Source organism: Xyrauchen texanus, chromosome 31, assembly GCF_025860055.1.
Source record: "Xyrauchen texanus isolate HMW12.3.18 chromosome 31, RBS_HiC_50CHRs, whole genome shotgun sequence".
Taxonomy (NCBI): domain Eukaryota; kingdom Metazoa; phylum Chordata; class Actinopteri; order Cypriniformes; family Catostomidae; genus Xyrauchen; species Xyrauchen texanus.
The window spans coordinates 2,772,644-2,790,034 of record NC_068306.1 but is presented as its reverse complement, the minus strand read 5'-3'; the positions used below and the strand labels follow the sequence as shown (position 1 = coordinate 2,790,034).

Here is a 17,391-nt window from a genome sequence, read left to right as displayed (position 1 = left end):
ATTTTTGTTTTTTAACATGACATGAGGTTAAGAATCACAATATATGATAACAGTATTGTCAGATTTTATTGGTTATTTTAAATTTGTTCTTTGATCGTAATCTTGACCAACTGTTATTGAGATTTTGGTCTTTCTCAGTTCAAGTAGATAGGAGCTGCACGGTCATGACTGGAAATAGCCTAGCCTCCTGAGATCATTCCAAAGATATCCGACAGTGGACTGACTTGCTAGGAAGTGGGGCTGGGAATCGATTCCAAAAAAATCTATTCCTTGATTCCGAGGCTTTGGGAATCAAGAATCGACTCAGAACATTGGAATCGACTCCAGAGCTGGAGACGATTCCTTTTGGGGAAATCGGTTGATATTTTCAAACTGTTTATTTCCTGAACCACTGAAATACATATTTCAGAAGCCTAACAGCACTAATACAATTTACCTGTGGGGAACGAACCAGCAACCTTCCGATTACCAGTTTACCAATTATGTGCATTAGACCACTACACCACCTCCACTCCATTTCCCAAATGGGTTCTAACTAATGTAAACTATTTAGTTTAACAGCAGCCATATGTACTCCATGTCTTTTCTAAAGCCTCAGGCCTACATCTTAAAATTAATAAATGTGAATTACGTCCGATTAAAAAGGTACGATATCTTCAATTTGTGGTATTTCAGTTAAAATCTGTTTTACATATTTGGGTATACAAATAACCAAAGATAACTCTAGATTAGCACTGCTAATTTTAACACAATTGTTACATAAACAATGAAACGGCTTAATTGCTGGCTGCAGAGAGACCTTTCTTTGATAGGCAGAGATTTGCTTGTTAAATCAGAGGGTCTGTCTCACCTAATTAATGCCACTCATGTATTGTACATTGATAAGCCCACGTGTAAAGTAATCAATGGGATATTTATTACATTTTTATGGAAAAACAAATCCCATTATTTGAAAAAGTCAGTGATACTAAATTCTCACATAAAGGGTGGCTTAAACTGCATTGATTTCAGCTCACTAAATAACACAATTAAAATAAACTGCTGAATCGATTCCTTAAAAATCCCTCCTCTATTTGGAATATTTTCCCTCAGCTTGCCTTCTCACAACTTGGGGGTGCAAAATGTGTTTTTTATGTAATTATGGTATTTAAAAACTCCCTGTCAAGCTATCTAACTTATCAATCTTCAAACAAACCAGAGAAAGCCAGCTGACGATCTGACTCTCTCGGTCTAGACTCTCATTCTTATACAGTTTGTTATCTTGAATTACCTCATACACATGCCCATCTTGTTATTTTTTCTAGCCAATAGGTGCCGTCCTCCACCAATATTTCACAGAGCCTCTGACTTCTTTTTATTTGTGGAAACCTGGCTTTTAGTCCATTTTTAAAAATAACCTTTTAAACTCATTTATTATAAAAGTATAAATTTTTAGTAAAAAGAATATAACAGTTTAAGCATAATACAGTAACCTTTGACCATTGTCTTTTTAAATCTTTAACTATTGGCTGTGTTTCCCAGTGCCTAGGAATGCATTGTACCATTGTGCTTGCTACAGCTGAGTGCACCGTGTGTTTCTTACAGCATAAGCACTTTAGGCCTCATTCTCTCTCCTGGATCACATAATGCCCAGGCTATTCTATATAAGTACTTTTTCTATGTTTGATATAAAAATACACTATAATATAGAAAAATGTACTATAGATGCAGCAGTGGTATAGACAAAAGTCAGACAAAATTTCTAACTGACATGCAGTGCTACAAGTCAGGTGCTGAAACGGTCTGCACAGCACTGCATGAAGTCAAACACACCTTATATGAAAGGTCGCGGCTAGCCCTACGTACCGGAATGGGTGGAATCACGCTAGTCTGATTACTATTAATGCTAAATTTGGCAACCATTTCAAAAACTTCTGTGAAGACAGCACCTTGAGTTGAATACTTTACCATCACTACATGCTGTGTGAATATGTACATTATTTGAGAGATAAGTGTTAAACTATAGCTAAAGCTAAAGGCAACATATGTGCGTTTGGAACATCTACTACACTTTGAAAAGTCTTATTCTGAAGAGTGCCTCCTCAACACTACATTTTGAGATGTTGAGCAGAGGCACTGCTTCCGGATATCTTGTTGCGTATTCCACCAGGACCAACACAGAGCGATACCTGCTTGCCATCTGCTCTAATGGCACAATAAAGTCCAAGCCAAATCGTTCGAAGGGGATCTCGATCAATGGAAGCCAGTGCAATGGCGCTCTTGGGGTGGCCGGCAGATTAACCAACTGACATTCACAGCATGCCACACACCATCTGTGAACATCCCAGTGAATGCCTGGCCAATAGAAATGGACCATTAGACGTTTTAGTGTCTTTTCCTGCCCCAAGTGACCTGCCATCGGATTTTAATGAGCTGTCTAAGAACAACATTTCCCGACGGGTCTTTGGTAGTAACAATTGGGTTGTGTCTTCCTTTGTCTGAGAATCCTGTATCACTCAATACAATCAATCCTTGATAATTGAAAAATACGGATATGCGAGAGCAATGTCTGGCTGGAGGCTTTGTCAATCAATCCCTTTTGCTTGATCAGTGCCTAAGAGGCACTTTGTCTCATATCTGCTCCAGAGGTAAATCCCCTGCAGGGAATCGTCTAAGGGCTGGGGAAGCCGAAACTTCCCCCTCCCTTATGTCATCCTGATGTAGACAGCCCTGGCTCTGCCTCTAAAGCCAGTGAATGGCAAACTACACACGAGTTACAGGACCCATCCGCACAAATTTCCCTAAATTAATCCGTAAATGCCGGCTAATTCATACCCAAGATTAGTGAATGGGTCAGGCGGGGACTAACCACAGGCTCGACACTATGCTTTTGTCTCTGAAATTGAATGATGATTGTCGAGTACAATGGGTAATCATGAATACTCACAGGTATCTGGTACACTCCTGCTTGATTGGGGGTGGCCTGTGGCATGTCGGGGATCAAGACCAATGTCTCCACCTCCATTGTTGGGAATCTGTCCTGGAAATACCAAGGACCCCCGCAGCTCCAGCTGACCAGCCCAGACTTCATGCCCACACCCTTGGCAGCGGATTCGCCAGCCTGTGGGGGAGAAAGGACAGGGTTAGGGACAGCCAATGGGTTGAACAACGGGACTGGTGAACCGGTTTTGGTTAGGGAGTTCCCCGTTTCCGGGAACAAGAACAAGATGAAGGGGAGGGGGAGGAAAGGGAGAAAGAGAGAGAGAAAAGGGCTCACCGGCCCCCGGATATGCCACTATATGGTCCTCAGCCATCTGAATTGCCTCCTCCAGTGACGCCAGATGGTGGTACTGGACCTATTCTGCCATCCCCTTTGGCAGCGAGAGACTAACTGCTCCACCACCACGATGTTGATGACATCGTCCGTGACGCCCTCCTCAGACTGCAACCACCACCGGCACTGTGGACACCCACTGCGAGCGCGGCCACTTCAGGGCTCTGGCCATGTGCTTCAAGAGCTCCAGGTAGGTCTCCGTGTCGTTCTGTGGTGCCATCTTAGCGAGCGTCACATGGAGTCCTGCTGCTGTTGCTGAGGTCGCGGCTGAAGCCCCCTCCTGGGGTAGCAAGCACCACAACACACACCGATCCTCCATTTGGGCCTGGAGGAGCACCTTAATATGCTTCTGCTACTTCCGCAGCTCCATGAGAGCCTGGTGTTGTGCCTGGTGGATGCTGGCAAGGGACTTGAAAACTCCTATCCAGGGTTTCCGCATGTCTTTCAAGGAGGAAGCCGGGCCAGGTGTACAGTTCTCCTGAATCTTTATTTTTACAATGCTTTTCAGCTCGTCTCCCACCCCCAGAAGTCTGGATTGCCCTTTAAATACTTCTCCACTCTCACTGCAAACACAAAACAGCTGTAAGATGTGAATTCACACAGGTGTCAACCTTACCGCACTCACTCTTTTGGCCTCGCTTTCCACAGACAACCCTCGGCCATGCTCCTATCACCACAGTTGTTTTTTACCCATTTATGAAATAACGACAATGAAGAAAAATGAAACCCTGCATGTTCGGCTGGGTGATATGGCAAAAAATGTAAATCAAAGTTTTTTGTTTTTTAACTTAAGGTTGATTCATGTCGATTTTTCAACTTTTAAATGTACTCACATTCAAAGTTCTGTTCGTTATAGAAAACATAAATGTGCAAGACAAATGCACAAGAAACAAAGTGCACCACACAGGAAGTAGTCAACAGAATTAAAATGTAAATAAGTTAAAACCTTATTCATTTAAAATAACCCAGATGTTCATAAATAATGAATAAAATAAAGCCAATTAATGTTTATCTAAATTAATATCTGGAAATTGTGAAGTTTTTGTAGAAAGTACTCATCACAAGTAAATCAAACAATTTGCGCAGTGCATTCAGAAAGTATTCATTTTTTCAAAAAATTTTGTTGCAGCCTTATGCTAAAATTCTTTCAATTATTTTTTCACATCAATTTACACTCCATAGATTTTTGATAAATTTGCTAATTTATTAAAAATGAAATATCACATTGACAGAAGTATTCAGACCCTTAAATCAGTACTTAGTTGAAGCACCCCTCAAGTTCTGTCAGGTTGGATGTTGTCTGTCGGTGGACAGCCATTGTCAGGTCTCTCTATATTTATATATTTATGCATTTGGCAGATGCTTTTATCCAAAGTGACTTACAGTGCACTTATTACAGGGACAATCCCCCCGGAGCAACCTGGAGTTAAGTGCCTTGCTCAAGGACACAATGGTGGTGGCCGTGGGGAACAAACCAGCAACCTTCTGATTAACAGTTATGTGCTTTAGTCCACTACGCCACCTCCACTCTCTAGAGATGTTCACTCAAGTGCATCCAATTTTCCTGGATCATCTTTGAGATGTTTCTACACTTTGATTGGAGTCTGCCTGTGGCAAATTCAACTGAGTGGACATGATTTGGAAAGGCACACTCCTGTCTATATAATGTCTCACAGCTGAAAATGCATATCAAAGCAAAATCCAAGCCCTGAGGACAAAGGAACTGCCTGCAGAGCTCAGATACAGGATTGTGTCGAGGCACAGATCTGAGGATGGCTTCAAAACATTTTGGCTGCATTGAAGGTTCCCAAGAGCATATTGGCCTTCATAATTCTTAAATGGAAGAAGTTTAGAACAGTTTGCAAAACACCTGGATTTGAGGATTTTCTGCCATTCTTCTCAGCAGATCCTCTTGGGCTCTGTCAGGTTGGATGTGGACTGCCGGTGGACAGCCATTGTCAGGTCTCTCTAGAGATGTTCGATTGTGTTCAAGTCCGAACTCTGGCTAGGCCACTCAAGGACATTCACAGAGTTGTCCCGTAGCCACTCTTGCATTATCTTGGCTGTTTGGTTGGGGTCATTGTCCTGTTGGAAGGTGAACCTTCAGCCTAGTCTGAGGTCCTGAGCACGCTGAACCAGGTTCTCTTTAAGGATATCTCTTTATTTTGCTGTGTTCAGCATTCTTTCAACCCTGACCAGTCCCCCAGTCCTTGCCGCTAAAAAACAACCCCACAGCATAATGCAACCACCACCATGCTTCACCGTTAGGATGGTATTGAGGTGATGAGTGGTGCCTGGTTTCCTCTAGACATGGCGCTTGGAACTGAGGCCAAACAGTTCAATCTTCATTTCATCATACCAGAGAGTCTTGTTTCTCTCAGACTGAGAGTCCTTTAGGTGTTATTTATGTGTCTTGCACTGAGGAAACTCTTCCATCTGGCCAATCTGCCACAAAGCCAGATTGGTTGAGTGTTGCAGTGATGGTTGTCCTTCTGCAAGTTTCTCCCATCTCCATGCATGATCTCTGAAGCTGAACCACATTGACCATCAGGTTCTTGGTCACTGCCCTTACCAAGGCACTTCTCCCCCGATAGATCAACAAGTCTGCAAATAAGGAGATGGCAGATTTGAGTTAGATCCCAGTTCACATCAATAAATCGGTATGTTGAAGTTTAATTGATCAATGTGTTGCACTTATTAAAGTGAGAATCTAATGCTTCTCTACTCGTTCTCAATATTGTTACAGTGTTTTAAAACCTTTTGCATATATCATTATTTAGTTAGCCATTTGATTTTATGTAATCAAATAAAAAGCTAAATACATGTTATAAAATGTATATTTGTTATATTGTATGAAATAAACCAGTACAACAACCTGGATTTTTAAATAAAACTCAGAGTTTATTTTTTTGCTACATTTTATGAAGTGAACAAAAGCTAGTGGACAATTAATGTATATTATAATATAATCCTCTTTCTAAACAAGAACTCATGAGTGATAACAGACAGTTTCAATGTAGGTTAAATTACGCTTTTAAGATTATATGTGATGGTTCTTCGAAATACATTCTCTCCTCCTTGGTACAAACTCTTTGTAGTGAGCTGTTTATTACGAGATATAACTTTTACCTCCAGTTTTTTCGGAATCTTAAAAGTTTGTCTTTAATTTCAGCCCCAGAAAAAAATTGCATCATAGAATCATAGAAGAGGTGTATTCAAATAAATGTTTTGTGGGATTTACACTTTTGGATATGTAATTGGTCTGGACATATAATTAACGTCATGTCATTTACACATTTATAACACACGCACGCGCGCACACACACACACCAGTCCGATCCAGTCCAGTAGTTGGCGCGAAAGCGTCATACATTGTTTTGCAAATGCCATTAAACACGAGCAGAAGAAAGAGGAACTCACAGTTTAAGCGCTCAGTTGGTTCGTGTTTAAGGTGTTTTTTTGGGTAATTTGTGAGATTTATATTTGTTTTGATGTTTTGTTTCTGTTCATGTTGAGTTTTAATGATCGTAAACGAATCTTATTATCGTCTTATGTGGCGGTTTTGTGACGGACGCTTTAAAATATATTCAGTTTCAGGAGAAACAAGCAGAAATATCTGAATATTATGATGAATTTTTGATAAATGAGCTCGTTAAATTTATAAAAGAGATTTTAAAAGAGTTCAATGAAGGTGATTTTATGTCGAAAAAAGCTCGTTATGGGTTAAAATCCGATAATATTCTGTTAGGAAAATCAAACCAAACACAAAGCACACAATTATATACACCAAAACACAAACCTATTGTTTAACAGATCTGTTCTTGTGTGTGTAATTATAATAATGTTTTTGAGTGTGATGAATGTCAGTCCATTATAATGAGGATGTTTTTGTGTTCAGATGTTCATCATGAGAGAGCAGGTGGATGTGATCTGCTGTAAATCAGTAGGAACTGATCTGTCCATGCTGGATATTGATGATTTCATCACAGAAATCTCTCAGCTGAAGAAAGAGGTGACGTCACTGGAGACAAAACTGAAGGAGAGAGAACTGTATTCATCCTGCACCTGTTTTGAGCGAGTTAAAGTTGATATTGTAAGTAAGTTTCAAATGATGTGATATGACTGTGACTCTGTGATGATGAACAGTACAGATGTGATTGTGTTGTGTTTGTCAGGAGCTGGAAAAGGTTTCCTGTCAATCTTCAGTGTGTGTGACTGATGGGACCTCCACAGAATGTCAGGATTCAGTGTGGAGCGGCAGAGATCGGTCCACACCACAGCAGCTGCTGGACAAACTCTCTGAACAGAGATCCAGAGACACACAGGACTCACAGCTCACTTTACTCTGTTCTACTGATGCTCAGGAGAGTGTGTGTGACAGTAATCAGGGTGATCAAACCTCCACAGAGTCTCTGACTTCTGTCTGTAACGCTGGAGAACAGCAGATGCTGCAGACACCAGTGAAGATTGAAGTGAAGGAGGTGGAGATAAAAGAAGAAAATATAGCAGAGGAACAACAGAGTGATGAAGATGATGAGGATTTTATTCCTTTAGGTATTTTTCTTAATTTAATGTTTAATATATTTTTATGACTATCGACTCTTATGTCAGACAAATGCGGTTTAATAACTCAAAAGTCACTTAAAAGTTCACTGCTATTTTTATTACTAATTGCATTAATGGCCAACATTTGGGAAGGGATAATTTGGACAAATCTAGCAATTTGAATCGTTATTTAATTAGCATAATCTTACATTATTGTGTTGTTCAGCATGTGGGTCATTCTACGAAAATGGTGGCTTTCCTGGCCCGGCCTTAATCACCAGGAAAAACACTTAAAAGTGTCGGATAACGATTCAAAATATATGTTGTTTGTTTTAATTTAAGTGTTTTATTGTTAATAAAACATATGTAAGACAGTTATATTGAAAAGCAATTTTTTTATATATTGTAGAATACGGTCAGTACCATGAAATTGGCTTGTCCCTCGGGTCAGGAGTCGTTGTTTAGTGACATAGTTTGAGTTAAAAAATATATTTTTCTCCCCCTTTAAATGTCATAATACAAATGAAAGAAGTATAGTTATTTAGTGGACTACTTAAAAAACTAAAATATCAACTAAATATTATAAATAATTTACAAGGAATAGCTGTCCCTCAATTTCATGTCACTGGTGTTACAATTTATAAAAAACACCACTTTGAAAAAATGCAACATCCTTGCCAACTTCTTCCTGGGTCAAAGGTTCATTGGAGGCGGGGCTGTTTTGAAAAGCACATGGTGAGTGTTCACTCTCTCTTCATCTTTTAGCAATTTGATAAATAATTTGATAATTCATGCAAGGACTTAAGATGCGTCACTGCTGTTCTACAGTTTATAGTAAGGGGAAAGGAAATTTGATTAAAATAATTGTTCAATTTGCATGATTAAGTGATTTATTTACAATTTAAGAAGTGTAGTTTGAGCTACTGTGGCCGCCATCTTAGATATCCCATCTTGTCTGCAGATTTGTCACTGGTGTTATCGTCACTGGTGTTACTGTTGCTGCTGGTAACACCAGTGACATGATGATAACACCAGTGACAATCAATAACACCACTAACATTTTTATCAACATAAGATTTCATAAAAGCCTCAACAATTATATTAATAAAGACTTATTAGCATTTTATTACTGTTTCAATATTGTACAAACATAATGTGGCTTTCCTTTTGACAGATATGGTGAAATTAAGTGCTGCTGAAAAGCAAAAACTCTACAGACAGCGCAGGGACACTGACCCAGACCGCAGAGCAGCCTACCTTAAAAAGAAACAACAGACCTACTTAAAGGATCTAGAGAGTCAAAAAAGAAAGCGAGTGAAGGATCTCACAGAAAGGGGAAAAAGACAGGAGCAAAGGAAATGGCGGGTCAGACAGGCAAAACACAGAGAGAGATTGAGAGCAGGAAAGACAGTGTTGACCCCCCCATCCACTCCAGACAGTCAACCCAGTACTGCAAGGTCATTGACCACAGTATCTGGAAGTACTTGGAGCACCTGAATGTGTAAAATGGACGCGACAATAACATGGCAAAGACAAACATATATTCCATACAAAATGTTCATATCAGCACTGTTGGAAAAACAGATTTAGTTTGCGTTCAATGTTGGTGTTTCTAATGTTCTAGTGGATATGATTTATGTTTGTATGACAATGTTGTGTTATAAGACACATTTTAGTCAATATGGCTTCATCGTTCGGTCATAATCTGACCAATAACCTTAATTTTATGAAATCTGAAATTATTTGTAATGTAAAATATTACTAATAAATTGATAAAAATTTGTTTGATATAATCTTAAGTTATGTCATTGGTTTCACATTGTGTCACTGGTGTTACATTGCGTCACTGGTGTTACTGCATGGCATGTATTGGTGTTCTGGCATCAGAGTTGCCCAGTTTCTAGATTATGGTTTTTGTATCTACCTGTTGCTGCATTCATTAGTAAGCATTTTAAGGATATGATCATTCAATTTTGATCACTCAACCTCAAATATTTCTAATGTTACAACAAAAAACACAATGGTAGAAATAAAAATTGTCACACAATAGAACTTTACACATACCTGTTTAAAGTAAATTATTACTAATCAAGACAATTTCTTAATATTACATTAACCTTTTCTGTCTTTGATTATGTATGAAAATTAAATAGTCAAATTACATTCTGGAAAGCCTGAATTGTCATCTAAAATATAGGTAACACCAGTGACAAAAAGGCAGCACAAGCAATTCTTTATGTAATGTAGTAAAAATATCAAAATACATTAAGCTGTCATTTAAGTTGATTTATAATGTTAAGAGGTTAACTATTATCTGACTATAAGTTTTGGTATAAAAAAAAAGAATTAAATTTTTTAAAAGTTGTCTGTACAAAAAGCCACCATTTTCATAGAATGACCCATGTGCCATACACAACGTTAGAGGGCGCTGCTCGATCACGCAGAACTGACTGAAGCACTCAATGCAGACATGGGCTGAAATGTTCATGGGGTTCTTGGTCTTCTCTCTTACCAAGGCCCTTCTCCCCTGATTGCTCAGTTTGAACAGACGCCAGCTCTAGTAAGAGTCCTGGTTCCAAACTTCCATTTAATAATTATGGGAGGCCACTGTGCTCTTGGGAACCGTCAATGCAGTCAAAATGTTTTAAAGCTATCCCCAGATCTGTGCATTGACACAATCCTGTCTCTGAACTCTGCAGGCAGTTCCTTTGTCCTCAGGGCTTGGATTTTGCCACAGGTGGACTCCAATCAAAGTGTAGAAACAAAATTTCAGGTTTCATAGCAAAGGGTGTGAATACTTATGTGATATATCAGTTTTTTCTTTTTAATATATTTGCAAAGTTATCAAAAATCTGGGGATTGCTTTGTCATTATGGGGTATGGAGTGTAGATTGATGTGAAACAAACATATTGAAAGCATTTTAGCAAGGCTCCAACAAAACATAACATTTTAATTATTTCTGAATGCACTGTATGTATAATCATAAACCCTTCACGGTGCCCACTAGCAGCAGTCTGGGGTCCACACTGAGCAATGCATCAGTATGAAATGATAAATGATTAACATAATAGAAGAAGCATTGTATGTTTGAGTCTCTCATTTATGGCCTATCCAAATGATCTGATATAAAGCGATCTGTAACTGTCACGTATGTAATGTTTTATTATGGTTATTTAAAGACAAGAAAGGAGACCCATTTTGTTCATCAACATCTAACGTAACCTCGTTCCCCGATGGAGGGAACAAGACATTGTGTTGATGATGTGACATTCAATGGGAGCACCATTCATCTCTGATCTTTTGAGAAAAAGCCAATGAAAATGTACATGCCACTCCCCCGGACAAATGGGTATAAAAGGAGGGAAAATCCAGCCACTCAGTCAGGTTTCGCACTGAGGAGCCAAGACAAGGTCCCAGCCATTTCAGCGGGTAGTTCAGAGTTGTGGCAGGAGGGATACAACGTCTCATTCCCTCCATCAGGGAATGGAGGTTACGTTAGTAAACGAGGCATTCCCCTTCTGTCACACACTCGACGTTGTGTCGATGAAGTGACACTAGGGGTCCCTATGGAAAATGCCACAACTACTGAACTGTGTTACGTGGACTGGTGGTGCGAGACCGGCAGAACTTTCTGTGCCTCGTAGCCAGTGCACCAGGCCATCACGTAACTACCCCAACGCACAGGTAGGTGTCAAAATGGTCCCCTGCACCTCAGGGACAAGATGACTGCTCAAAAATTAAGGACCAGCTGACCCAGCCACGGCCTTCTCTCTTTTGTTCTCCCCAAGAAAGGAATGAAATCGTTCATCTGATGGCCATATAAGGTCCACGTCGGGGGGTGTGTCCGCCAAAGAGGAGAACACCATGGAGACCACACCCCACCTAGAAAGAGAGGGGGGGGGGCTTTAAATTGGAAATACAACACATGGTCTCACCGAGTACCTCTCAGGTCAGAAGCATGACATGTGGAAGGGTCCCGAGGTAGATCCTACCCAAGGGGGGAGGAGTTACTACAAAACACAGTGACCGGAAGCATCTGGGAAGGGAGACATGTTTTACCAACGGGGAAACCATTTGCGGAAAATACATCACACGGTGTTATCAACGGGTAACCAGCACATGTGGAGCACCTACCTCAGTACAGGGCCTAGTTGACGCACGTACTGGGCTGGCGATAAGCTTCTCGGAAGACTTGCCAGCCACTGGGTTCAACCAGGGTTCACACTTTTTTTGCGAACACGACTGGGAAAAGAGTGCACATCTCTTCAGCTCAAGGGAGTGCAAAGGTGCTATGCGCAAGCGGTACACCCGGCCAGCTGTCACAAACTTACCGTTTTGTGTCACCTGATAACACAGGAGAAAACTGGCTCAACACTGAAGTTTGTAAAACCTTGCATAAGTGTTAGGTGTTGTCCAGCCTACGAGGTAAAATCGAGACATGAAAGTACACATGCTTTAGGTCTACTGCCGCGAACCAATCTTGATGCTAGACGCTTGCTAAAATGCTCCTTTGCAACAGCATCTTGAACGGGAGTCTGTGGATAACCCGGTTCAGAACTCACAGGTCCAAGATTGGCCACAATGCCCTGCCTTTTTTGGCTATGATGAAGTAGGGGCTGTAAAACCCCTTTTTCATCTCAGCTGGAGGGGCAGGCTTTATCACGTCCTTCTGTAGAAGGGCGGTCATCTCAGCACGCAAGCGTTGAACCTGGGCGGGCGCCTGGTGAACTGAAGTGCATAGCCGAGTCGGAGAGTCCTGATCAGCCACCGCGATGGGTTGGGGAGCACGAGCCACGCCCCAAAGCTCTGTGTGAGGTGACCAAGGGAACAGTCATGTTGGACAAACCGGTGGGCAAGGCTTCACGACGGGGCAGAGCCTCAGGTGCCACTTGTGGTTGTGCTGAGTCCAGGGACATCAAAGCAATTACCTGGCTCCTTGTGATCACTCCTGGAAAAAGTCTCGGATGGGAGAGGAAGAGTCTTTTCCTCGTACCCCGTGGAGGCAATTACATAGGGGATGGATTTGTGCCACAGCTGGGCATGTGTGGCAAGGGGACCTGCACCCGGAGTGCCAAACCTGCCAAAAAGAAACTGTGCCTGGCAGTCATGAAAACAATGTCCGTGCAAACCAAGTGTAGGGCTCAGAAAGTGCGGAAACTGCCCTTTTTCTTCCTTCGGGCATGCGGCAAAACCAAAAGTAAAGCGAAATAAAGATTTTCCACCCGGCCCTCCACCTGGGGAAGGAGTGGTCTCCTTACCAGCTCCTGAAGCGCAGCTACTGAACTTCCTGGGCTGCTTGTCTCAGGAGCGCTATGAAGCCTTCTGCAGGTTCTTTGTGGCCGGCCATGAGACAGGTGTCTTCTGCTGGGGCGGGCTGTGGTGGAGCCATTGTTGTCTCCACAGGAGGACGCTCTTGGCGAGCACACTGGGTGCGGGATCTAGAGCCGCGCCGGGGCAGAATGTGTTGGATAGACTTCGTCTGCTTCCTCACCATCGAAAACGGCCAGGCAAAGTCTCAGAAGGTGTCACCGAACAGGCCAACCTGGGAGATGGGGGCATCAAGGAAGCGAACTTTGTCAGCCACTCTCGACTCGACCAGGTTGAGCCAAAGGCCCAAGAGAGACCGCGCCATGAAAGAAACAGCGCTAACCAATTCCACCTCATATTCGTACCAAGCCTGGGGTTGGCATTCCCTCTTACGAAGGTAAGCCACAACGTAACCATGGTGATGTTCTTAATGAGTACATGAACCATCCACGGGAAGCACCCAGACACGTGAGACAGCAATCGTGGCCATCAGAAGCAGAGATAATGACCGCAACCAGGAATAACACACAAATGAAAAGGCATCTTGAAAAAGACACTTTCGTGAGTGCCACTCTTTTAGTAGGGAAATATTATCTTTTTAGGAGAATAAACAGGAAAATCAGCTCTTTTAGGAGTAATTTTCTACCCAACACCAGTGCGAGAGGGGGAGAACTGTTGTAATGCACCATAGAATTCAGTAGTAAGAGGGAGAGATGAAAATGGCTTGGCAGAGTAGTTTCAGCTCTATGAAATACAAGTGCTCGACTCCGAAGGAGAAATCTGAATGAGTGGCTTTATTTTCCCTCCTTTTATACCCGTATGTCCAGGGGAGTGTCATGCAAATTACACTCGCAACTTTTCATTGGCCTTTTCTCAAAAGATCAAAGAAGAATGGCACTCCCAAGAGCGACCCCTAGTGTCAATTCATCGACACAACGCCGAGTGAGTGACAGAATGGGGACTTTGTATTTTCACTGCAAATGTCACATCTGTAATGCTGGAATTAACCTTTTATTGTTTCCAAAATCATAAAAGATCTTCAGGGGCTTAACTTGGGATTAAGATTTTTGCTTAAAGCCTTAATTTGTTCATTTATAATTATAATATAATCATGAGATGCAGTTATCAGAGAGAATTGGTATACAACAAAAATCACAAATATATAATGGACGCTTGTGTTCTACTATTAAATTAGCATTCGATTTGATTTATGTAATGTTTGTCCCTTTTGAAATAACTTCTGTTAATTTATTAATTGTGTAGAGCTGATGGAAGAGCAAGAGGAACATCAAGAAATGAATGAAGTGGAGAAACATCATGATTTTATAATTCATAACGCAATTGGCAATTCAAAGACAGCAAAACAGCCTCAAAGAAGAGCAGCCAAAAATACCTTCACCTGCTCTCAGTGTGGAAAGAGTTTCAAATGTAAAAGCAGTCTTAATAAACACATGAGAGTTCATATTGGAGAGAAACCATACAAGTGCTCACACTGTGAAAAGAGTTTTATTCAGTCAAAGAGCTTGAGATCACATGAGAGAATTCATACTGGAGAGAAACCATACAAGTGCTCACACTGTGGAAAGAGTTTCACTCGGTCACAAGACCTGAAAACACATGAGAGAATTCATACTGGAGAGAAACCTTACAAGTGCACACACTGTGAAAAGTGTTTTAATCTGTCAAATACCTTGAGATCACACGAGAGAATTCATACTGGAGAGAAACCATACAAGTGCTCACACTGTGGAAAGAGTTTCATTCAGTCACAAAACTTGAAAACACACGAGAGAATTCATACTGGAGAGAAACCTTACAAGTGCTCACAATGTGAAAAGAGTTTTTCTCTGTCAAACAGCTTGAGAGCACATGAGAGATTTCATACTGGAGAGAAACCATACAAGTGTTCACACTGTGGAAAGAGTTTCATTCAGTCAGAACACCTAAAAACACATGAAAGAATTCATACGGGAGAGAAACCATACAAGTGTTCACACTGTGGAAAGAGTTTCACTCGGTCAGAAAGCCTGAAAACACATGAGAGAACTCATACTGGAGAGAAACCATACAAGTGCTCACTCTGTGGAAAGAGTTTCATTCAGTCACAAAACCTGAAAACACACGAGAGAATTCATACTGGAGAGAAACCTTACAACTGCTCACACTGTGGAAAGAGTTTCACTCTGTCAAACAGCTTGAGATCACATGAGAGAATTCATACTGGAGAGAAACCTTACAAGTGCTCACAATGTGGAAAGAGTTTCACTCTGTCAAACAGCTTGAGATTACATGAAAGAATTCATACTGGAGATAAACCTCACAAGTGCTCACACTGTGGAAAGAGTTTCACTCAGTCAAGCAGCTTGAGAGCACATGAGAGAATTCATACTGGAGAGAAACCTTACAAGTGCTCACAATGTGGAAAGAGTTTCACTCTGTCAAACAGCTTGAGATTACATGAGAGAATTCATACTGGATAGTCTTGTCTAATTGGTTGTTGCACAAGATGACGCTTGTTAGCTTTCACCACACGACTATGTGCATGTTTATGTCTGATTGTATGAGTGCTCATTGAAACTGAGTGAGAACACACGGTGTGATCGCGGTGTTGCTTTGAGGATAAACTTCCAAAGGAGACCTGGTTGAGACCAGCATGAGCGTGTTTAAAAGTAAAGAAAGAAATGATGGTGGTTTATCATTGACGATAGATAACATTCACTTTACATTGTTGTGTGCCTCAACCAGCAGCGACGAGCTGACCAATGATATGAAGTAAATAGTGTTAAAATTGTAGGTAACACTTTACAATAAGGTTCTGTATGTCAACATGCAATAGCTAACATGAAATAACTAACAATACTTTTACAGCATTTATTAACCTTCATTAATGTTCATTTCTATCTACATTTACATGGGGCATATGAACTAATGGTTTTTTAACAATGAACAATATATTTAAATGAAACATTAACCAAATGCATTAAGCAATGTTTACGAATTGAACATTATTGTGAAGTGTTACCAAAAAGTTGCATGTGTAATCAGACGTAAGACACAAACAGAAATTGTAACTTTATAACTGTTGGTTGTTGTCCAACAGAGGATTAATGTGACCTTATTTACTCTACAGTTGTATATTCAACTTCAAATTGTGTATCTTACTGAATCTGTATCCAAGCCTAGCATTATTAATTCTTTTCACAGAAACTTAGATGAGCTACTGAAGTTTATTATCGTTCTTACCTTCATAGTCATCGATGTAACTGCGTACTTACTGTAACATGTTGACATGTTGGTTATGGTTTAATTCTAACTGATAAGAGAAATTTGTGTTCTGTATTTTACTGGGTTGTAATGTCTTGCATTGATAGCTGTTACTGAATGTTTAGTGTATTGGGGGAGACCGTGAAGAAGGGGTTCACCGCTGTTTTTAAGTTACTAGATCACATCTTATTTTCACAACTCGTGTTTTCTGGAGTACGTTGTTCTGTTAGATTTTTTCACTTTTGGATGAGCAATCCCTTTCAAGACTCTGATCCACATTAAGGTTGTTGGTAGAGTTGTTAAGATGTGAATGAACCTTATGTTGTTTTTTCTTGAACCATGTGAACCAGACTTTATGCTTATATCTTTATGCTTAGGTCTGGATACACAAGACTGAGGCTGATTTGGACCTCACTGTTCCTGTCAATAAAGGTTTTGTGTTTTCATGTTGTTCGTCTTCGTTTACTCCAGATATTGCTGTCTTACCCACAGTTCCCTGTGAGAGCGTTCTGAGCCCACGTTAAGAGATTTATCAGACTTGTGATCATTGTGAAAGAGATTTCCTTGAATGCGTAACAGATGAAAAGCCACCTGCCTGTCTTTGCTCTCATCTAGAAGGTTCTATTAAAGGTGTGAGATTCCCCATAGCAGCGTGAGGCCTCTTCCAGATTCTCAATCCTCTGGAGGAGATGTAAAGAAGACCAGATTGAGACTGACTCGCTTTCATTGCAATTAATTCTTTCAGTGAGCAATTAAGAAATAATTACTTGGCACTCTGGAATACTTTGTGACTGGTCAGTCGTGGCAGTCTGCAGACAAAAATGTTTGCATAACAAGCATTAAACTGAATAATTGTCTGTCATCACGAGCAAGCTTAGCTGTGCTAGATTTATGTCTCTTGTGTCACTCTGCACTCTTTTTATTCTCACATGTTCAGAATCAGAATGAGCTTTACTGCCAA

At 40.8% G+C, this 17,391-nt stretch overlaps 1 protein-coding gene across 1 annotated transcript in view; it reads left to right on the top strand.

Annotated features, from left to right (window-relative positions):
• The window catches only part of LOC127625520 (zinc finger protein 91-like), a 78,932-nt gene extending 62,089 nt beyond the window's left edge, over positions 1–16,843 (top strand). The window contains exons 11-13 of the mRNA XM_052100837.1: positions 3,421–3,503; positions 7,600–7,867; positions 14,430–16,843. Of these exons, the coding sequence (XP_051956797.1) occupies positions 3,421–3,503; positions 7,600–7,867; positions 14,430–15,646 (1,568 nt within the window). The 3' untranslated portion in view covers positions 15,647–16,843. The remainder of the gene's footprint in view (positions 1–3,420; positions 3,504–7,599; positions 7,868–14,429) is intronic.
• The last annotated feature ends 548 nt before the right edge of the window (positions 16,844–17,391 follow it).